A 23558-nucleotide genomic window follows, 5' to 3' on the forward strand; every position below is an offset into this window, starting at 1 on the left:
GTGGTAATATGGCTCACTGGGCTGAACAAGAGGCCTGCGGTCCACATTATCCATGTCAGTGAAACAGAAAATGAGAATCAGGATTTACAATGCGACTACATGGATGTTATGTGCTTTCAGACCATTTAAAGTTACAATCGATTTATTTAAACATCTAAATGTGGGGTATATTTCAACATGCTGTATGTTCTTAAAGGCTTGGTGGAATTTTTTATAACCCATCAAAATTAATTGAAGGTGTATTTTACTTCAGTGTTTGCAAATATCACAAATGTAAATATTTTAAATGTAAAACTCAGGTATAGTAGCTACTTACTGCCTGTCCTCATACAAAAGGTCATAGAATAAATGTAAGATTGAAAAAAAGAACTTCAATCCGAGAAATCACTATGTAAACACAACCAGAAGCTGGGCAACAATTATTCAACAGAGGGCGGTGCATTGCAGATAAGAGCTCATTTAGAAAAACTGTACAGTTTGAACACAGCAGTCCAATACTAATGCAGCCTAAACAATGGAATGAGTGTATGTGTGTTTGCAAGTCAATTAAAAATTTCTATTTTACATGCAAACAAGCAATATTATAGGCGATAACGATGAGTAATTTCCTGAAAACTAATAAAGGATTTCTGTTAGCTTTTTTTTTTTTTTTTTAATTAAATTATTAAATTATTTTATTTAATTATAGCTACTGTGGAAAGTATGATATCCTTCCCTTAATAAGAAGAGTTATTATAATCCTATAGTACATTTTAGAAGGATAATACACATCATCTGCAAAATTATAAGTCCCAATAGGAATATTATAGTGATACTATATGAGATTTTAAGAAATACCATAAAGTACATTAAGGTCACTATAAACTCACTATTGAGTTCCACAGATGCATGAAGTCCCTACTGGAATATTATAGTGTTTTTTCCCAACAGTTTAATGTTGTGTTACATTTAGGCCTATCAAGACATGCAGTTAATCACTATGCCTGTTTGAACTGGAGTTGTTATAATGTGTTGCTATAACCATGGAAATATTTTATTATTTCTAACTCATAAATATAAACAGTAGTCAACAAAGCTCCACGGGGGGCGTGTGAACTCAGAAAGCGTCTCTCGGACAGGCTTCTCATTGGCTGTCGGCGGGACAGGGGGCGTGGCAGACGGCTGTGGGCGTTTCACAAAACCAGCCACCACGCAGTTGAGCGTTTCATTCACTACGGATTTCCCGAGTTGCCCTGAACCCCGCATAGTTTATATTTCTCCACGAATCTGTTTGCTTTCTTTTCTAGCGGCATTACGTGCACAAATAAGACTTTCTGAGCGTGCAGTCTCACCGTGCACGGACGAATTCGTTTTGGTAAAGTTTGTTTGTTTTTTTTGCAGTCTACCTGAGTTTTTTTTTTTTTTTTGTCCTTCCTGCACGCCTCCACTCCTCTCCACAATGGATTTGGTTTGGATTGTGGGCTTCGCTGCGAGCGTCTGCGCCTGGTTTGCATCTGCGGAGCGACACAGTGTCTACTGGAATAGCACGAACCCAAAGTAAATAATCTGTTATGATTTACCATGATGTCTTCTCCCATGTTGATTTACTGCATTGAAAACACTTGCACTCTCTGTTGCCTAGTCGTAAGTGAAATTCAGCTTTGTGACTTAAAGCTTAAAGTAGACTAGTATTTTCTCAGTGCAAGTTACATTGTTATCACCTGTATTCAGTTGCATTTGAAACGTTTGAACTCATGCATATTCAATTAGTTTGGTAAAATTTGTGATGGAAGCAACTGGCTGCTGTTGTCATGATAATTCAAGACAGTTGGGAGTCTCTCTCTCTCTCTCTCTCTCTCTCTCTCTCTCTCTCTCTCTCTCTCTCTCTCTCTCTCTCCCTCCCTTCCTCCCTCCCTCCCCCCCTCTCTGGTTCCGCAACTTTCTGGGGTTGAACCTATTATTATTATTATGCTGTTTACCTGTAATTCTTTGCCTAACCTGGTCACATTTAATCCGTTTCGCAATCTGTGTACCTGTGCTGCTGGATTAGTTACATCTGATTATGTCATCTACATTTATCTGATTGAACCGATAGTCAGCTAGTTAAACAGTTTGTTCTACTTTGAAGGGCAGATAGCTCGTTTAAAAAGGCCGTGTACACTGTGTATTACAGACTCTTCATAATCAGAGCACAGGAATCTATGGTAACATTTTTCCTTGGAGCTCAGTGTCTCAGTTTAGGAGCCCCAGAGAGAAATTTAGGGGCATTATCTGCGAAAACAACTGAAAATGCATATCCTTATTTTGGATTCTGTAGGTGCACATATGTGCATTTTTCAGTTTTCTAAGTGAATTGATTTGTAGGAGAGCATTTGCTACAAAAATCCACTGTAGAATTCTGGAGCATCCATTTAAATAGCCTAACTAATTGAATTACAATGCTAAAAGTTTCAGGTCAATGTGTTGTTGCCTACTATGGTACCACTGAGTTTTCGTTATTGTATTAACAACATGATGAAATCCTGTAAGGGAGACTTAAAATCGTAGTACGGCAAGAGTGAGATGTTTTTGTGTTTGGTTTTCCAGGTTCAGCAGAAGTGTTGAAATATCTGTTGCAATATCCTCCAGACCTGACAGGGCGTCCTAACCTTTGTGTGGAGTGGGAGTTGACTGTGTCTCCTAAATCAAGAGATATCACATGGGGGTTTACGCGGCTGTCGGGGAGACATAGGGGTGTTCATATTTCAGGTGGTAAGACGAGTAATAATGGTGTATGACAGAGACAGAGGAGGTAACTTGAAGCCTGCCCAGTAGGTCACGCTGTGGGAGAGAGATGGATTGCTCAGGGAGGAGAAATTGGAGCTCAAATTGTTGGGGTTAGGGGCCATTCGGAATAAGTGGGGGTCAATTAGAGTTATGGTTGATGATGGCAGGGGTGAAATGGCTGGGGTGTGTGGGAGGAGGGTTCGTTTTACACGCCGTAAACACACATGTACATGCACACACAGGTAAACACACGCAGGGAAACACACCCACATACACACCGGCAGGCAAGCACAAACAGAGACTCCTGGCAGACAGTCACTCCATCACAAACCGCCATAGTCAATCACAACAACTGACGCCATCCCAATCAATCAGTGTTAGGCGCTGCTGTGCAAACACATGTCCTGTCTTGGTTGGTACACAGGTATTCAAATTTCCTCTCACAAAACTTAGATTCCGCCACTGCTTTCCTTTTCCCATCTCGCTTGTGTCGAAACAATGGCATTCGGCAGTTCTCAGAAACACACATGCCGTAATCACGTCTCCCTAAGGATTTCACAGAAAATCAGTATAGTCCCAGATGTAGAGGCGTTTTGTTGCGTCATTGCAGGGACACAACAGTGATCATTCCTGTAAATATACTGATAATCCGTCCCTAGCACTTGCTGTTTTTTTTCTGGATAACTGTGCTAAATCTCGCCCTTTGGCTACACATAATCCTGCATTGGCAGAAATATCGGTGGGCTGCGGAGATGTTTTCATTTGGTCTTGCACTTTCATCATTTCTAGCAATCTGCTTTCCCCTTTGCCCCAGTTCTTGACACTGCGCGTCAACGTCTGTCTTGGTTCTCGTGAGACAGGCTCTGCAGCCCTAGTTTAGGTGTTCCATCAGTCAATGGCATTGATTAGAAAGTTCTTGTTAGGCTGATTGATCTCAGATTGATCATTTTGGTCCATGTGGTGGAGCTTCATTTCCTGTTGCTGGCTGTGTTTGGAGAGGGATTTAGTCACACACGCACACATACACACACACACACACACACACACATACATACACAGTTGCCCTTACTTGCTACTACTCATCTGTGTGTGCCTCGGGGCTTGCTACTCCCAAGGTCGTAGCTGCCTGTGTGTTAACTACTGCTGTGTTTCAGCATGAGTGAGATCCATTCTTGACAGCGTGTGTGTGTGTTCCAGCACTTTCTGTACCTTATTTGTGAGTATATCTGTGTGAAAAAAAGAATGCAGGCTTGGGTCTGATAAGCAGCAGCTTAATCACCAGCGCTGCTTGTTTCCCAGAAAGTGCCTCACCAGTATGCCCAGTCATCTTGTGCCTCAGCATGCCTGTGTGTGTACGTGTCTTTGTGAAGGGAGTGTCCACGCGGGAGGCAGAACCTGTGTGTGTGTGTGTGTGTGTGTGTGTGTGTGTGTGTGTGCGTACACACGTGTACAACAGCACCAGATCCAAATCGCCGAGTGACTCACATACACATTAACCGACCCCTCCACACTCTTATACACACACGCGCAAACACACACACACACACATGCCACACAGCTGTGATTGATGTTAACATCGTCCCCGGAGCCCTCTGGACTCTACAGCCCCAATGTGAAGCAATAATCTGCTCATTCACTGCTTTCTCCTTTTTCCCTTTTCCCCTGCTGACAGAGCATGAGTAGTCCTCCCCCCCTCCTTCTCCTCCCTCCTCCTCTTCCCTCCATCCTTCCTCCTCCTCCGCTTTGTACCTGTCTCTCCCTCGCTCCGGCACCTCCCTCCCCTCGTCTTGGCCAGGTTCCCTTCTTCAAGTTGGTTCTGTGGTCTGGAGTTCTGCGAGTCTGTTAACTGTTTCATGGCTCCAACGCATGACACACATCCGCTTCATTTTCAGTATTTATTCATCATCGTTATCTCATTTGTAAGCACAACACATTTTTGAGTTAATCACTTTTCCCCGTTCTAAATCTGACGTTTTTGTTTTAATATTCCTTTCTGCTGTGCTGCTTTTTTTGGGTGAAACCACTAAATAAATTTATGGATATTTCCGCCCAACATTGCCGGCCCAGTGATGCAATTCATTTCAGTGAATGTCTTTGTGCTGCGTTGGCTCAGATGAATTTTGATGAATGAGGTTTTTTTTTTTTAAAGGCATGTTTCACCCATATGCGGGATTCTCAGAGTATTTATCCAGTCAATTTGGCTGTTTTTTTGTGATGCTTCCCCATACAAATTGGGGAATGCTCTTCACGGCGTGCCACAGAAAGAGAATGGTAACTGGTGTGACTGATTGGGGGTCAGAGTTCAGTATGTGATGAAGTGGCATGGCCTCTATCAATCTGTCAGTCATTCTGTCACGGCGGTGGTCCCTGAATGCTGGCTGCCACTCAGGCCGGCCCCTCTTCACACGGCTGTGCTTCTGCCGCTGGGAAACTCTCATTCTTCCCCCCTGTCTTTCGGGTCCCCATCGCTCCTTCACCAGCTTTTATCTCAACTTTACAAGCTGCCCCTTTTCAGTCTATTATTTCCTCACCTCCAACTCTGGCTCTCCGAGAAAAGGGGGAGGAGGAGGAGGGAAGCATGCTAAGGGGTGTGGAATTTTTTTTTTTTTTATCGTTCTTGGCACCCGTGGCGATCCGTCACCAGGCACTTTGCCCTCTACTTCACGCTCCTACTTTTTTTTTTCCCTCTCTCTCTCTCTCTCTGAGTTTGCCTCTCCCATAAGCTTTCCTCCTCCACCTCCATTCTAAAGCCACTCTAGTCTTTCCAGCAACCTCGTTTTATTCTGTTCCTTCTTTTCATTTGTCTGTCCCATGTACGCTGCCTCCCCCTCTTGAGTTTCTTGTTGTGGCAGTGGAAGTGGTAGAGCCAGTCTGAGAACTCTAGCCATGAAAGGACAGGAATTAAATGCGGGGGAAAAAACAAAGGCATATGTGTGTGTGAGTGAGTGTGTGTGTGTGTGTTTGCCCGCGTGTATGTGTGTGTGTGTGTTTGAGAGATGAGAGAGATAAGATTGGGTGTGATTAGGTGGAGGTAATAGATAAGGGATTTCTGCATTGTTCCAAGTAATCTGAACTGAAGCTACTTTCCACGAAAAACATCCAGGTTTCCCACTTCTCTCCCTAATCCTGCCTTCTCCTCTCCTCCCTCCTCTGGGTCAGCATTCTCTCCAGCAATTTCCTGAGTCTGTATCTCCGTCTTTCTCCCTCAACGTCTGTCCCTCTCTCTCTCTCTCTCTCTCTCTCTCTCTCTCTCCCCTCCCACCCTTAATCTGGCCCCCGTAATCTGTCTGGTGAATTCAATCTGGGGAAAAATACACTGCGAGATTGTAGAACGGCTGGTAATCGCCTCTTATAGGCTCAATGATCATCAAAGTGTGTGGACGTTTCCTATATTTACAGACTGTAATCGTCTGTAAGAAGACTTTACGTTGGCCGACCATATTGACGAGTCCCCCGGGTTCTCAGAAAGCTGATTTTATTCCTGTGAAATAATCACACTTGTTGTCGCCGTGTCAGAGGCAGAAGGCCTTGTTTTATTGACTGCACTAGATAGTGAATCGGGCCAAAGGTTTTTTACTTCCACAGCCAGGCAGTCAGTGTTACCAAAGTCTGCATGCTGTCTGCTTGTGTGTGTGTGTGTGCATGTGTGTGTGTGTTTCCCTATGAAGTCCTGAACTTCCTGGCTACGTCTTTTCCCGGGAAAACTGCGTATCCTGTCTACACAATAAACAATACAGTTCTCACACATTCACACACGCAAGTCTGGACTCAGGCTGCGCTGATTGAATTTCCCAGGCTCGTATGAGAAATTAACATGTTTAAACACCGCCAGTGAGAATAAGTAGATTAACGGTGATTAATAGTGATTAATTGTTTTGTAAGGGACGTGCCGCTGTCGAGCCTTGAGGATGAGTTGGGGATCCGCCTGCCCTGCCTGCCCCGCTGTGAAGTCTCTGTCTCTCTCTGTTTTGAGATTCTCCTCTGATCAGTGTCACCCCGGTCAGCCCCCGTGGGTGTTTCTCTGCCCGCCGTCCATCCTTGTGCCTCTCCCTTATCTACGCCACAGACTTCCCCTGCGTCTTCCTCCTCCCTCCTCCTCCTCCCTCCTCCTCTCTCACGCTGCCCCGCAATTGTCTACAGCAACAAGGACTACAACTGTTCGATCCCAGACAAAAAAAAGCCCTGAGGATGAAAGACTCCTTTTACTAAATAGATGTTCAATTATGATAAACCTAGCCTGCACTTTCTCTCTCTTTGTGTGTTTGCGTATACGTCTCCCTCCAGATTTGTTTTTCAAGTCTTTGTGATATTGTCCAATGCGTCCAACAGAGCGTGCGTGTTTGAAAGAGGAAGAATTAGCCTGCAAGGGTCAAATATTGTCTCTGAAAATGAGCTATTGTGTTTGCTCTGTTGTGTAAATAAGGGTCATTGTGTGACTTTTGTTTTTTTCTGGTTTTGTTTGTCCCGTTTGTTGAATCACTGGATTTGGTTTGTAAACTTCTCCCCACAGAAAAGGCATATGCTTCTGTTCCTCTTACTACTACCCCCTAGAGGCCAGCTGTATTATAACCATTATCACTATATGTATGTAAGACAGAGCACCTAATACAGTAAAAAAAAATCCATGGCCCATTCTCATATATTGTAAATTCCCCGTGGAATTCATTAAGCTACAAGCCCAGACTGTTTGGATGGGAAAAAAACAGTGAAAATGAAAGTTTATCTTGTGGAAATCAATCCAGAGAAATCGATTTTCTTGCACGGATATTTGCCTCCTGAGAAATGTGATGTCAGTGGTGACCTTTTTGTTCTGGCCCTTATAAGATACAAATGGCTCAGGGGACAGTGTGAGACAGTTGGAAAGAGCATATGTATTCATCTAAGTCTCCTTAGTTCATTGGAATCAGCCAATTATTTTTCTGCTGGACTTTTGCTTTATTGCTTTGCAGGGTGGCAGAGGAGTTCAGCTCGTCTGGCAATGAACGCTGTCAGAATGACCAATGATCCGCACAAACAAAGGTTGAATGACAGACGGAGAAAGCGGAGAGAGATGGATGACAAAAGTCACAAGGCGGGAAGAGTGAAGGCTGGAATATTATGTTAAGAGGGAGGAGCCAAAAGAGTTAGACCATATTTGTTTCTATGACAACGCCAACATACCCACGCTGCGTTGTGCTGGGCTCTGCAAACCGTGGGTCAGAAACTTGCATATTTGGAATACCAACAGGACAGGTTGCGATCGGTTCAGCAAGTCTGGGGGTGGGGGAGGGGCAGGGGCCGATGGGGATGTGGTGGGCTTATTGAGTGATGAAAGCCGGACAGAGAGTGGGAGGGGAGGCCTGACACTGATGTATGAGTAGATAGATAAATAGATGAAACAAAACAAATTTGACTTCATCCAATAGCATTAACCAGCTCAGCTTAACCAGGCTCATGGTAGACTTCAGAAAGGCTTCTCCCTTCGCTCACGTGCCACCTTTCTCCTAAAGTCCCTTAACTGAGTTTCATTTCACAGATAAGTCCGAAAGAAACAGCTCCCTTGTGTCCAGTGTGTTTCATCACTCTGTTAACACCTCTCGCTTTCCCCTCTGCTGCCATGGACACAAGACACACACACACAGGGACACACACACACTCAGTCCGTGTAGCTCTTTTTGAACTGCTAAAGTCCAGGGTAAGGGAGTAATACCCCCTCTCTATGTGAGAACAATAGGGGCAGAGGCCCCACCCTGCCCGTCTCACCCCTCTGTACCCAGCTCTCATCCCCCTGCTCTGGGCCTCGGTGTCGACTCTAAGCCCCTGTATTAGGCAGGGTCTGGTGCTGATGAATGGACCCGAGCTCAGCCTCTGCTCCACCCAGTAATCCAGGCTCGGACGAGCCGATTAGGCGGCCCCCAGCATTCCGGTTCACTCAACCGTGACGTAGGCCGTTCACCTCTTAGGTTACATTAGTGGGGCATTGTAACCCAATGGAAAAAATCATATTGATGTGGTTAGTGTAATTATGTGGGCCTCTGAGAGATGGCACAAGACTTCAGTGTTCAAAGATTTGAGTTGAGTGGAGCTCCTATGTTTAGACTTATGTTTAGACTCTGGTGGCCTTTATGGGTCTTTAAATTGATCTGAATCGATCTGTCAAGTGGGTGATTCTCTTTACAGCATCGGCCAGATGTACATGGGTGACTGTGACTTCTTGCTGACTGTGTGTGTGTGTATCCGTGTGCAAGAGTCTCCACTGCTGACTTGGCGATTGTCCGACCTTTGATCCACAGTGCGGCCTCCTCGCCTCAGAGGTCCAGCATTCCACAGGGCGATAGAGTGCAGAGATGAGAGAGGGTGATGGATGGATGAAAGGAGGGGGTAGAGGTGGAGAAGAAAGCAAAACGCTGGCCAGAGAGATTAAAGAAGAGAGATTAGACTCCTGCTCCTGAAGAAGCTCCAATAAATCAGGAATTCCTTCTTAGGAGAGGAGGAAGAGAGACTTGGAACAGTCTGTAGTCTATTTTTCACCAGACTACACACACACACACACACACACATACTTGACCACTTGACATTCCCTGGCTGTCTGCTATCATCGTCATTCATTATCGGCATTCATTATTCCACCTTATCATGACAGAAACACACACCCAGATTCCTCAAAGCTCAATAGACTCAACACAGACACACATTCACTCATGCTCAGATGCAAACACACATTTATATATATTCAGGCTCAGACAGACACACATGCACACAATCCTAGCTGCATATCTGCCATAGCTCCACAAATCATCCCTAAGTAGAGAATGCGAGAGCTCCTCCCCTCTGTTATTTCTGCCGAACCTCCAAGCGTCACTGTCATTAAAACGGCGCATCCCTGGAAAAACAATGGGGATAAATCAAACCGGCCAACACTATGACACAGCGAGAGGCAGCAACAGAGAGGCACAGTCTGGAAGATGGAAATAACATGGGACAAATAGTGCGGAAGAAAGAAGGAGGAGTTTGTCTGCCAAAATGAGGGTGGCATGATTTGACTTTGTTAGCTAAACCTTTTCACACAGAGGCCGAAGCTCTCTTTGAAGTGCATTACTCCAATCAGCTAATTAAGCTGATGATGTGGATCGTTTCAATGCCGAGCCGTTAGAGGGGAACAAAAGGCAGCAGGATAATTAAAACTATTTGCCATTAATAATAGGGGGCTAGCCGGCCTCCCGGGTGTGTATTCAGCCGCTGTTCTCTCTGCTAAGTGAGGTATTCCATCAGCGCGGGCAGAGTGTGAATAGAGGCACTGTATGAAACGCTGGCATTGATGAAGCAACTGTAGCACTCGCACAGAAACACTTACACAGAGAAACTTCAAAAGCCATTCCCAGCTCAAGCCCTCTGACCCCCCGCCCACCCCCACTCATGCCCCCCCGGCTCTCAGCCTAAAGGGGCCGGGATGTGGGGGTGGAGGGGCATAATTACCCCCCTCCAGGGTAACTTTAATACCCTTTTTTGTGTTTTAATTGCGCCCCCCTTCAACCCTCTTTTGATGAACACATTGGGACCATACCACAACCAGTTTGTAATCAGGGCTCGGGGTGGAGGAGGGAATGGGTGTAGAGAGTTTGTTTGTGTGTGCTTTCAGTGTTTGCGGGAGGATGATAACTCTGTCAGGCAAAAGCAGACAACAGTGTTTGTTCAATAGTGTTATCGATTCAACTGGAATTGAAAGTGGCAGGGGGAAAAAAACACTTTAGCGCCAATCTGGTAAACAGAGCGTGGCAGGCAAACTGCAGATAAGCACTAAGCTGTCTGGACCATGGCAAAATGATAATTATTACTCTCCCCCCTAAGTTGGCTGAAACACACTATTATCAACCTAGTCGGATGGAAGTTTCATCAGCACAGAAAAAAGGTACTTGTTTTCTAACAGGCCTGTGTTGCTCTTGTAATGGTGTTGCTGGCTAATCTGGTCATCAGTATTGAGGGAATGCAGTCAAGCGAAGAGGGTAAAGGGAGGGTGGGGGTGTTATGGTGGATGGGGGAGGGAGTCAGGAGTCAGGGCCCAGAGTTTGGAGCCACAGCGTCTATCCTTTTACCAGGGGGTCCCCCGGCAACAAACAACAACAGCAGCTAACGAGCGACGGGGGCCTCTGCCTGCGCACTTTGATCGTTAGTCACACATATGGACCTTGTCACACAAACACAAACTCCCCAAATGTCACTTGTTACATTTAGGGCTTTTATGAGGAAACGCCGGATTTCTCTGAGAAAAATCTAACCATGGCCTCTACCGGACGAAAGAAATGGCTCCAATGTGGAGTTTTTATTGGCTGATGTGTCAATAGCACCCCAAGGGCTGCTGAGAACGCCGGCTCCCTGAGATCTGTAGATCTGTGTAAATGGCAGTCAGTATAACACATACTGCCTGGCTCTTTGTGGGCTGTTGAAAGACTGAAGAGCCGTACGTGTATTCATTGCAAAAGCAACAAAACCCTATATTAGACACACATTCTAGACGTGTGTTGTGAAAATATTTGAGTCTGGTGAATTTCATCCATTCTCAGAGCGCCCCTGGTGATCCAGAACGGTAGGAGATGGTAAATGGATAGGCACCGCTTGGGTAACTGAATACTGGGAGAGGTGGTGTGTGTGTGTGTGTGTGTGTGTGTGGGTTCGGTGGGTGCAAGTAGTAGGTAGCTACTGCTCTAGTTGTTGATAGATGGGAATTACTGAGAAGTGTGTGTGTATGTGTGTGTGTATGTGTGTATGTGTTGCTAGCGGCTAGCTGCCGCTCGAGGCTGGTGATAGATGGCTATGGCTGAGAAGAGAGCATTAGCTGTGAGCCGCCCCTGGAGCAATCGCTCAGTCACGGGGAAGGGGGCAAAACTGAAACACAGTTACCGTTAGTGATAATCCCCTGGAGATAAACTCATAATATCTGTGCAAGAAAATCCCGGGGGAAAGGAATCGAGTGAGATAGTGCCAGCGAAGTGGCCTCAGAATATACTAAATTGACATTTAAATGGTCTAAACTTTCTGGCAGTCGTATTGTCACGTTGTACTCATTGTATTGTACGTTGTATGTGTGAAAACTTCACCTTGCTGGTACTCCAAGCAGGTTAAAATGCTAAGAATTTTGTGCGTATACTATTTGACCCAGGTCCAAGAGGAGACGGAGGGAGACAAATACAGTGTAGTTTACTTAAAGACCATCGTAAAGAGGGTGGAGAGGAGGAGGAGGAGAAGTGAAGGGAGGGATGTAGGGAGGAACGGAGGGGAGGCAGACAGCCTGACTGTCTCCGTTCTCTCTCTCTCTGTATTTGTAATGAGAGGGAGTGTGGTGGGAGGCAGCTACAGGCAGCACCAGACGCATGTTATATGTGTGTCTACATGTCCGTCTGTCTCTCCCCCTCTGACCCTAATGAAAGGGTTAAAAACATACATGTTCTTTTATCCTTGCCCCTATTTCGAGCAACTTCAACATGTGTGTGTGTGTGTGTTTCTGCTTCTGTTAAGGTGTGTTTGTCATTATGCATTCAGCCTCTCTATCTGTGTGAGGGAGTGTGTGTTTGTGTGTGTGTAGCCCTGCAGATGTCGATACTCATCTCCTGCCTTGGTGGGCTAACTGACTGCTAATGTTTCTCTGTAAACATCATCCAGCTCCTGGGGGAAACAGGATCAATGTGCACTCAGCGCTAACTCTCAACACAGCAGCACAGCACAGCACTGCACTGGCCCCGCGTTCATCCATATTTATGCGCATGTTCTCTGCAGATCACTCTTCCCCCTTATTGTGTTTTCTCCCTCCATTCCTCTCCAACACACACACACACACACACACACACAAATATATACACTCACATAAACACACACTCTCTCTTTCTCTCACTTTCCCAGCCCCCTCCGTCTTTTCCTCTGATTTCCCTGTTGTACCCTGACGTGTGACCGGTCGATATATAATCACACATTTTGAGGCTTATATTTATTACCGCTCCGATGCTATAACCGTGGTTATTAATCTCCTGCCACTTGCCTAAACATCCTCCTGTCCCTCCTCTCTGCAGGTTTCTATGGGACGACTATGCCGTGGAGGTGAAGCTCAATGACTACCTGGACATCGTGTGCCCCCATTACCCGCAGGGGGAGGTCCCGACGCAGGACGCCGAGCGCTACGTCCTCTACATGGTGGAGCGCGAGGACTACGACTCCTGCAAGCCCCAGTCTTACGACCAGATGCGCTGGGAGTGCGGCTATCCCTTCGCTGCTCACGCCCCTGAGAAGTTCTCCGAGAAGTTCCAGCGCTTTACTCCGTTCACTCTGGGCAAGGAGTTCCGCCAAGGAGAAAGCTACTATTATATCTGTAAGTGTGTATCGCTGCGTCTGCCAGTTAGTGCACAGCTTTCTCAGGAGCTTTTGAAATAGAACTGTAGTGATGCAAGGGCAAAGTTCTGCGGACTTGGTGTGTTTGTCTACTAACCATGGTCTGCTGGAGTTTGGCGGCACCCCAGACAAACAAGCCCAGCTCTTTGAAGCTTTTACGTTGACATTAACTGGGTGTGGGCTCAGTTTGCCAGGTTTATGCAATAGCTGTCCTGCTCGAATGTAACTGCTAGAACAAGCGACGCTGTCACCCTGACCATGGCTGTAATTAGATAAACGGCAGGACAAGACACACTCCGCCTGTTCACAGATGGCTTCCTCAGGCTTTGTCCTGTGTCTGTCTGTTTCCAAGTGTGTGTGCGTGAATGTGTGTGTGTGTGTGTGCACTTGCATGAAGGTGGATTAAGGGGCCAGGGGAGGGTAAGTGCATTAGTTAGTCTGTAATTAACGCCTGTTGTCTCCTCGCTCTTCCCTGCAGCAAAACCTTTGCACCACCACGGACAGGAGTGCCTCAGGCTCAGGGTGGACGTCGTGGCTGCTGATGGTAAGTCTTACCGCCCTGCCGGCTGGAAGGGGAACAGCACAGTCACCTCATAACAGTTGTGTTAGACTATTGGAAGACCCTAGCAGAGGAGTTGATGTATTTTGTTTTTCTTTCAGGCTCTCAGGAGGCCAGAGTGGCTAAAGGAGGAGGTGCAGGTGGGGCTGCAGCTGGAGCTGGAGGTGGAGCTCACAACCCCTCCAACAGACTGCCTGCAGGTATGTTGACCAACCCAGCATCCGTTCTAATTATCCCTAACCCTAAAGCAATCTAGGTACATTCAGGGTGGTTGTAAAGATTTGGTTTAGATTTTTCACATTGGCCCAGGCCGAGATTTAGGGAAGTACGGGAGTAAGTACGCGTTTCTAATGTGTCTTCTTCTTCTTCTTCTATCTTCAAGCAGATGACCCGGTGGTAATCCTGCCAGAGGTCCAGAAGAGTGTGAGGACGAACTCTGCAGTGACGGCAACATCCCTCTCAATCCTCTCATTGCTAGTCCCATTTTCATTACTGCTATTGTTGCACTGAGAGCACATGAAAGAACTGCTATTCCCAGACATTTTTTTTCAGGGACTACAATGAAGACAGTCCGTGGGGATGAAACCACTGACTCAAAAAGACAGTTTTCCATGCCCAGTGCTGGCCACAGGGAGAGAGACTTTTGAAGCTTGTAAAGTACGGATGGACTCACATGCACCAAGTGTGCTGAGTGACTCTTATGTTTGAGAGGAAGCGTTTGGGCTTAATCTCATTTTTTTCAAAAGGTGACAGTATTTTTTTTTTTCTTTGAAAGATCAAGCTCTCTTTGATTTTTACATTTTTGAGCTCTCTTCAAAAAAAAAAAACACAAACCTCTTTGGAAAAACTACAAAGAAAATATGAAGAATTTGAAGAGGAACCTAAACCGGCCGAAGAACAATCAAGATTAAAAGACACCATGGGATAGACAAATCTATTTGGATTATGTAGATATAAATTTATATTGCATAAATCAGCGTTTAATGAAAAAGAGAATCTCTTACCTTTTGAGCCAAAGATCAGTCATCTCTCCAACTTGTACACTATTCCACCCTTGAGTATTGTGTACTGTTTGTTGTATTGTTATCGTAATGGTATTGAGTGGCATTGATGTCCCAAGTGATTTTCTCTAAATGTAGCATTGACAAAAGCAGGGGCTGTTCTCATGACTACCATTCCTTTGCAAACTCGACCATGTGCTTATATACTGTAGCACTATACCGCACAGTACAGACACACCAACATACACTACACAACAGTTGTACATACAGACACACACACACTGACATCAGACACTCGGTAACACACTACATGAAACTGACAGGTGTTACGTGTACATTCTGTGAAGATAATTTATAATGTTTGCAGCTGAGTTGAGAAGTTTTAATGTATATACCATATGTTCAAGAAATAAAATGTTTACTGTTGGCAACAGGGAGAGCTTTTCTCTCTCTGTGTAGAGGTAGTGTTTGTGTGAAAGGGAAAATGTGTGTGTTTCAATGAGAGTAAGAGAATGAGCGCTAGGGAAAGATTGAGTGGAAAGAAGAGATAAAAAACAAAAATGTTATTCTGCCAAAAGCGAACACTGATATGTTGTGTGTAGCAAGGAGAGGCTGGACTTCTCTGTTTGTTGGATCTTGCCCCTGTATCGGTTAAACTGACCAACATGAAGAGCCGCTAACAAATCCTTCTTACTGCAGGACCAATCACTGTAGTGTCACGGTGCTTTCCTTCATGTGTCCAAACCCCAGTCGCAAACGCAAAAACAAGCACGCATTCTTTCAAAAGCAAAGTTAAGTAATCAGCATCACCTGAATCAACTCTCACAGTGAATGTGGCAGTTTTGGACTTTACGTATTTGAAGAGGGTTTACTCTTCATAACCACTTCACACCAGACAAGACACGGCATCAAACCGAGTTGCCAAGCACATCTTCACCTGACAGGCTGGCTTGAAACAACAAAGCACAACAGTGTATGACTACCATTGAAGTCAATCTTTTTTTGTTATCAGAATTCTTGTTACCTTATTTTGTACATGTGTAAGTAAGAAAAGTGTATAATATGTATATATATAGAAGATTATATAAAAGACCTGTTTGATAAATATGCTAAATGTGAAATTTTCATGTGAAATAAAAACGATATTTTTGGAAAACCACAACTGTTTCCTTGTGTTTTCTTTTTCCACATGTTCTGTAATAAATAGTTCTTCCATCCTCTACTCAAAAAGAACCGAGGACAGAGTTTCTCAAAAATCGTCTTAGTGCTAACATCACCTTTTTCCATCGGCTTATAAAGGAACTAAGGTGATCTCAGCACTAAAAAAGCTTTCGGGACACCCAACCCTTTTCTCCTTTTTATTTGACTGGAAAGATTTCCACAGACGAGTCAATAGCAGAGATAATGGCTCACACATACTAATGTGACAGGAGTCAAAGAGAATCAAGGCCAAGGCGGCCAATGGCAGGAAAGAGCAACAATAGAGAGAGACAAAAGAGAGAGAGAGTGCTATATTTATCATTACCAATAGGCTTGCCTTTTGGCAGGGAGACTAAATACACAGGTGTGATCCTTCTACTGTCTTTATCTCAACCTTCTGGCGAGCCTCCTCCCTGTGACCCCCCCCCCCCCTCCCCTCCCTCTTCCTCCAATCATCTCCCCCTGATCCTCCACTCCTCAGTCACTCTGTGTTGCATGACAAGCCATTGTTCTCGTCTCTCCTTCTCTTGTCTCCCCCTTCCCAGAGGAGCTTTACGGCCGTGACAGTAAAAACAGCTGTAGCACCAAAGAGTGGTGCCACTGCCTCGCAACTCCCCAGTGTTTTCAAAGGGCCGGTCGTAAATTAGGCTGGTGGACAGACCCCTTAACCGCCCGACCCCTGGAAGAGGCTCCGTTGGATGGTGTCTCGTATAGAGGGGAGACGATTCTCTTTATTTACTCGCTCGTTCAGCGCCCTGGCTTGAGCAAACGTGAACAGCAGTGAGGAACAAGTGTAGAAGCTTTAAACGCTGTAATAAATGTTGAGGGCAGTGCAGAGATAACTGTGGCAAACACTGAGCACAGAAAACAGGAACAGGAACAACCCGAGAATGATGTCTTTAACTACAGGCTTGGGAAAATTACATTTGCATTAAATTCAGTTGACACTCTTATCCAGAATACAATGACTGCAGCAGCGGAGTAAGTTTAGATTCATAGATCACCAGCATTACATGCAATAGCAAGCAGAGCATGAATCAAAGTCGCAGCACACAGACGAGATTTTATATACTAAAATATAGAGCAGAGAAGAAGATGAACAACACCTTGACTCAGTATATATATATAGTAACTCGAGCGTTCCCCGAGAACCAGTAAAACAGGACACTGACCGATGTATCAGTCGACGGGTTTAACAAAACGAGAGCTGAGCCAAGAGTATGTGACACTAAAAATTGGGAGGAGGCCACGAGACGCAGCGAGAAAGCAGCACATTTCAGAGGGCAGCAGAGTCGGCTTGGCATGGCCAGCTGGTCTATCTCTGTGTCTCTGGACTGAGTCAGGCCTCGCTATCAGCAGGACGCGTGACGGCCGGTCCCGGGCCTGCCTGCCAGCGTATGTTAACCCGCTCAGAGGAGCCAGGAGTATCTGCACTACAAGGCCTTGGGGAGGTTACCTAATGTTATTGTAGTTATTTGCAGCTTTTATATCCTTCCATCCTGCCCCAAAATGGGAAGCCGGTGTCCCTTAAGCATCAAAAGCAGCTGTTTTGTGTGCAGCGTAAGAACAATAGGCTGACCCATATGTGACTTTTTAGTCTCATTCACATCATCTTTATGCAGTTGGGCGATGCAGATTAAATTTGCCTGAGTGTCGTTCGGAAGCCCCTTTTATTCCCTCTTCTGCTTGATCCCTGCTAATGGCTGGTTATAATGGATTTAGATGACAGAGAGGCCAGGTCAGAAGGGGCTAATGGGAAAGGAAATACAACAGAGGATCCGCACACAAAAAAGAATTTAATACAGAAGTGACGCTTCGAGCAAATAAGTCTTCCTCAGATTTACTACGAACAACAGAGAATCGGCATCTTCAATACCCTATAAACCCTGATGGGGCCTCCCCTGATGGGGCGACAGTGACAGTGACCGAGGTTGGGACACCTCGGTCACTGTCGGCGCACACAGAGCGCAGTCGGAGCCTGTGCTGCAATCAGGGCACTTGCTGGCCCCCTGCCACCGGCCGGCGGTCGGGTGTGGTCTCCTCTTCCCGAAACAGTCCTGTCACACGCTCTGGGCCGTCGCCTCTGCCACGGTCATCTGTCTTGTTTTCCAGCTCATGCTTTGGTTTCCTGTCTGTGTCACTTACTCACTCTCTCCCTTTTAATTCCCTCTCATTTTCTCATTCTATTCCTCTTCTTTTGTTCTTTCCCCCCCTCTATTCTTCTGTCTATCTGTCTATCTGTCTGTCTGTCTGTCTATCTATCTATCTACCTGTCTATCACTGTCTTGATTTCACTTCACGTTGCTCTCTCATTCTCTCATCCTGTCATTATTGCTGTTCACTCCCTTTGTATCTCCAAATCTGCTATTCCACCATATCGCCTCTCTTTTACTTCTCTGGCCTCGTCAACTAACTCCATCTCTCTTTCTCTCCGTCTCTAGATGGGTTTGAGGTTTTGCTGTGAAATGTGTGGGTGGGAAAAAGTCTTTTCTGTGAGGAAAAACGATAACCTATCATTTTTCAGTCTTGGTTCTCAGCCTATGCGGATGGATTTGCTCCCGGCAGTGTCACTGACTGTCTCTAGCAAAGGTTTTTTATAGTGTCTGAAGGTCTCAGTGGGGCCATGCTGCGGGCGCGACCCCGCGGCTCGCCCCGCTCTCTCTCTCTGCCTCTGTCCCTGTTATGTTTGTTCCTGTTTTTCAGCCCTCCTGTCGCTGTGTCTGACGCCTTTCACCTTGCCACTTCAGAGCAGAGGGTGAGGAACATTCTGTACGCGTAAGTCATCGCTCTCAGCCTCGCCGACTGTCAAATCATCCCCTGCCAAAGCCAGACAGACAGACCACTCATGAAATACTGGTAAATGGCACTCGTACTCCAGAAACTCCAGAAAAGAATACATGCACAAAAAACCGCAGTTGCGACAAAGAGGATTTTGGAGTAAGCATTCAGGCATGCTATATCACTAAGGGATGTAAGATGAGTTTGACACATGAAGAAGCATACAGAACTTACCACTTTGTGATACAAGGGTGGATGAATAATTCAGATCATTCAGAACAAATCAGCTTCTCATGTTCGATGTAGAAACAATGGAATCTCAACTTTGGTAAACTTTGTGTTTAATTCATATGTTTCCCATGGAGTGATCCTGGACTAACCTCTCACCTGAAAGTGACCTGTAACAGTTAATAATATAAGGGAGGATGGATAGTATTTGTTAGTATTTAGGAGTGTTTATGACTAACCATCACAGATGTCTGTTTCATATCAGGCTCGGTGCCCACACATACACTTGTGATGCATTTTGAAACGGTCTCACATTCAGCAGACGGTACAGTAATCTTGTATGTAATTCAAGGTATCTGCATTGAAGGGATGCCATTCTTCTATTCTGTAGGTTATTTCAAACTGTTACTGACTTCCATGTGTGAGGCCCCTACAGACCTTGCCTTTCCTACACGTCCCCTTAAGAGAAACTCAAATGGGTGAATGGACTAGAGTCACACTAAAAATTTGGAGGAAAATAAAACTATCATTTGGATTGCCTAAAGTAATTTCAGCACTAACCAATATTGGATTTATAAAGGATTTTGTACCCTCCCATATAGATCCAGGGTTTAGAAAATGGTCAGAACATGGACTCACTAATCTACACCAACTCCATAAGGATGGCAGCCTTAAATCATTTGAACAGTTAAGAGAGGAATTTATACTTCCTAACACACTTTTTCAGATATTTACAATTAAGGAACTTTTTAACAAAACATAAAGAATGGGATAAAGTCTTGGAGCCCACTCCAATTGAAGAGTTCTTGATAACATTACAAACGGGGATAAGAAAGTTTTATGTCATTTTTACCAAATATTTTTAGGCATTAATTGAATAATACACTACAGATAAAAGAGAGATGAGAAACTGAAATTAACACAGACATACCTCAGGACATATGGGAAGAAATGTGCACTGAAGCACATTTAGTAACTAATTGAAATACATGGAGGGAATTCAAATGGAAAGTAATTACGAGATTTTTTCGGACACCAGAAATCGTGGCTAAAATGGGCCCAACACACTCAAATAAATGTTGGAGAAATTGTGGTACACAAATTGGCAACCATACCCACATATTTTGGACATGCCCTAAATTAAGAACATTTTGGGAAGAGGTGTTTGAGGCCCTTAAAGAAGTATTCCACCAAAATTTCACAAAAGATCCAAAGGTGGCAAGGAAGGCATTGATGGAACAGCTAAAAAATACCCCCCTCCCTGACCCCTATCCCACCCCTCCACCCCCCTTTTTTTTTTTTTTTTTTTTTGTTAAATTATCTATAAAGCATATAGGTACAGCTGAAAAAAAAACAGAAAAAACAGTAGACAAAATTGTGAATATGATTGTATAAGTTGCTGAAACTGAAATAAAAACTGAGTTAAAAAAAAAAAACAACTGTTACTGAATTCCTTCAATAGAGGTGAGACCTTCAGGGAGATTACTTTGGACGAATGAAGGACCTGTACTGCTGGACTGTCAATGTCACATACCTTCAGCAAGAAGCAAGAAAAGATAATCAGTTTTCAATTTAGTTTTATTCCTCCACAACATCTGACGGCCAAAGGGTTTAAATAACAACTGAAGGCCCGTTCTTGCTGCCCTGCTAAAATGATGCATCTAAATAACAGTTCACAAAGTTGAGAACACTGACTCTTTCAGAAGACCATTGAAATGCAAAGGCAGCGCTCCGCAGCTTTCTCTCCAGAGGGGCAAACCTCTCACCTCCGAGGCAAGTGAGTATGCAGGCAGAGATACAGAATTACTATGCAATCATTATTATGGATTTTGCTCAGCGCTTCGAGTTACAGTACTATATCAGGCGCATCCTCTCTTGTGACTGCTGCCTCTTACCCAGCAAACAACAGCAGCGGTGATGGTAATCCTCTCACGCGTGCCATAAACAAAATGCAGTGAGATTTAAAAAAAAAAAAAAAAAAAGAGACAGAGTATGCGAGAGGTCATTTCTAATGGGACGGCTTTCATACACATCCCTGTCTGTGCATCAGATTACAGTTACATTGGTATTATGTAAATGTTAACGGATATGTCTAGGTGGCTGATGGCTATTTTTGTTTGACATAAGGGATTAAAATAAAAAGGTACAAAAATGCTTGTTTTTCATGACTGCTTATACTGCATGTTCACATGACAACGGGAGGTCAACACTTATGTGTAGATGTATGAATGTTAGGCCTATCCAAATAAAAGCTTTTGTCAGACAGCCTGCGGAAATTTATTGAACAGATGGATATCTTCAAAGTTGGATTTAGGGAGAAGGGTGACAAAGAAAAGTGATTAACTATTTCACATGTGGCTATGAGTAAGAACATAACTGCCTACCAAGGGAAGCCTTTGGTGTAATTGCCAAACGAGAAGGTTTTCTGGTAAATCACAGGTTGCCTTTCATCCAGTCTGCTCTCGCAACAGCTTGCAGATATTCATGGGGGGTGACGTTGCAAGGCATGATGGGGCTGCAGCCAAACGGCACAACAGGCAGATCTTGCACACAGAGAACTGCCAACTCTTTTGGATTTGTTCTGAAGTTATGGGAGCTTTTGAAACCCTATAATGATGCCTTTGGCCAGGCTATGCTTTGTTTATGCACAGCAGGAGTCACTGAAAATGAGCATAGGCAGCGTTTTAAGGCTGACACAAAGAACTGTACTCGCCAAAATCAGATTAGTTCTGGACTACATACTTAGCTTACATATTCTGACTGAAATAAACCTCTGTAAGGGAAAAGAGGGAAAGGCTATGTCATGTATATTTTATGCTGTTAACTACAAAGTGGGACAAAAGAGATCTGTCTCTTGCACAGAAGGAGGCATTGAGCAGTAGATATAGAGCCCGCAGGCCATGTGGTTCTTGATTGGAGAAGACATTCATCATATTTGCAAGCATTCATGCACCCACTCGCATACCTCCCGGCCCCACCCGGACCCCCAACCCACACAGAAGCATTTCCAGGGAGAAAAACTGAGGAAAATAGACTCCGATTTAATTAAGTCACAGCAATAGCCTCGGGGCACATAGTCTAAAATCGGACAATGGAATGTACAATTCTTAAAAGATAAAATCTAGCCGATACATACTGACAAGCAATAACCTCCGGGCACACACAACTAGGTCTATATAATAGCCTTTTTGAAATCAGGTGGGTGGAGAGCAGCTAAGAATTCCCTATGGAAGCAATCTTTGTCAGTTCTGTTCCAGTGTAACCCTTGGGTTTCATTAGTTGGCATATCACAGTGACCAGCAACTGGTTACAGAGAATATTTTTAGGATGTGCTATATGACACAGAGAATCCTGAAACACATTTATTTCCTTACAAAAACAAAGAGGTCCTGAAATGGTGACGCGAAGACGCAGATTTTTCTACATTAAATTACATTCAAACTGCTCTCTTTGTTGAAATTATTGTAGAGTAACTCAGGAACTCATCCATTAGGCCTACTTGCATTTCTCATTTCTTCAAGTACAGCTGATCAATATCTAATTTCTAACAAGATGTCAGGCTGTCTAAACACTAACATCACTGCTAAAAATGTAAGCGATGATTGATATTCAGATCATATCTGCTGGTAAGAAAGTAACGGGAAAGAGATGGATATACACTCGGAGCACGATCACATCCTCATGATTTTAAATGACCTGCCTGCATCACAAGTGTGGACACTGAATGGTGAAGCGGTCTGGGATAAGCAACTGGTGTGTGTCAGCTTTTGTGTCTCCTGTCAGTCTCTCAAAAGTCTCTAGACGGTGCTTCTCTAGTTTTACATCTTCAACCCCTTTTTCCTCAGGTCCTCTTTGGCTTCTTTTATCTGTTCCTGCAGCTCCTTTGCCGCCTCGTCACAGTCATTGAAGGTGGCCACCCTGTATCCCACGGTGGCCAGGGAGTAGCAGCCAAACGACACCAACAGATACAGAGGCATGGGCCAGGCGACCTCCTTGTAAGTCTGTGGTAGGCTGAGGTCCAGCAGGTCGAAAGTGACCAGAGCCCAGGCTGCGCCCACTACCGACACGCCAAACACCCACTCCAACAGCTTTGTCATGATGAGAAAGGACCAGGACAGCAGTCGATACACAACCTGACAGAGAGAAAGAAACGGTGACGGTATAAGTCATAACAACACGGATACAAGAAAGGTGCACCCACAGCCAAAAATACGACTTTACGAGTGCTCAACATGCTGACTTCAGTTAAACGATTGTTTGTAGCTAGCAAGGCGATATTCCGGGGATTAAATACGCTAAAGATACAACGTCTTCCATAACGTTACTGACTATACACGTTAAAAGAATAGAGATTCAACAAAACCTCTAAACTAGACGTATACAATCGAGAAATCGGTACATCTCCGTGACAAATTCAACCAAATTACGTTAGCTGCCGTTAGCTTTAGCTGTAAAGCACAACAGTAGCTCTATAATACAATACGCAGGGAGACTGCTACTTGGCAGTGAAACAGTTGTATCTTAACAAAACGGCCTCTTGCGTTTAATGATTGTTTTAAAAGCATCACAGTAAATCACGTATAGTAGGAATAATCATACCTTCTCTCAAACGCCAACTCAGCTCTGCGCAGAGATATGACGTGGCAAGCCGCAGTGCCTTGTGGGAAATGACGTTGTCAGCCACTAACTAA

The 23558-nt window shown here is 44.7% G+C and overlaps 2 protein-coding genes across 3 annotated transcripts; one reads left to right on the forward strand and one right to left on the reverse strand.

Annotated features, from left to right (window-relative positions):
• Positions 1-1220: 1220 nt before the first annotated feature.
• On the forward strand, positions 1221-15098 carry efna1a (ephrin-A1a). Of its 2 annotated transcripts, none has more exons than XM_071908294.2 (5): positions 1221-1536; positions 12786-13081; positions 13580-13645; positions 13762-13860; positions 14043-15098. In XM_071908294.2, exons 1-5 carry the CDS (start codon positions 1439-1441, stop codon positions 14168-14170), a joined length of 687 nt encoding a protein of 228 aa, XP_071764395.1. In that variant the 5' UTR covers positions 1221-1438; the 3' UTR covers positions 14171-15098. The 2 variants fall into 2 exon arrangements, with proteins under 2 accessions (XP_071764395.1, XP_071764397.1); XM_071908296.2 differs by having other exon boundaries at positions 14046-15098.
• A 6790-nt stretch (positions 15099-21888) lies between these two features.
• On the reverse strand, positions 21889-23505 carry dpm3 (dolichyl-phosphate mannosyltransferase subunit 3, regulatory). Its single transcript, XM_071908315.2, has 2 exons — positions 23467-23505; positions 21889-23000 (listed from the first exon to the last, which is right to left on the reverse strand). Exon 2 carries the CDS (start codon positions 22962-22964, stop codon positions 22686-22688), a length of 279 nt encoding a protein of 92 aa, XP_071764416.1. The 5' UTR covers positions 22965-23000; positions 23467-23505; the 3' UTR covers positions 21889-22685.
• Between the last annotated feature and the right edge of the window lie 53 nt (positions 23506-23558).

Source organism: Centroberyx gerrardi, chromosome 19 (genome assembly GCF_048128805.1).
Source record: "Centroberyx gerrardi isolate f3 chromosome 19, fCenGer3.hap1.cur.20231027, whole genome shotgun sequence".
NCBI classification, from domain to species: domain Eukaryota; kingdom Metazoa; phylum Chordata; class Actinopteri; order Beryciformes; family Berycidae; genus Centroberyx; species Centroberyx gerrardi.

Coding starts and splice junctions, on each gene's coding strand:
- dpm3 (XM_071908315.2), bottom strand. CDS start 22,964: ATGACAAAGCTGTTGGAGTGGGTGTTTGGCGTGTCGGTAGTGGGCGCA.
- efna1a (XM_071908294.2), top strand. CDS start 1,439: ATGGATTTGGTTTGGATTGTGGGCTTCGCTGCGAGCGTCTGCGCCTGG. Junction 1,537..12,785: donor TGGAATAGCACGAACCCAAA/GTAAATAATCTG, acceptor TCCTCTCTGCAG/GTTTCTATGGGACGACTATG. Junction 13,861..14,042: donor CTCCAACAGACTGCCTGCAG/GTATGTTGACCA, acceptor TCTATCTTCAAG/CAGATGACCCGGTGGTAATC.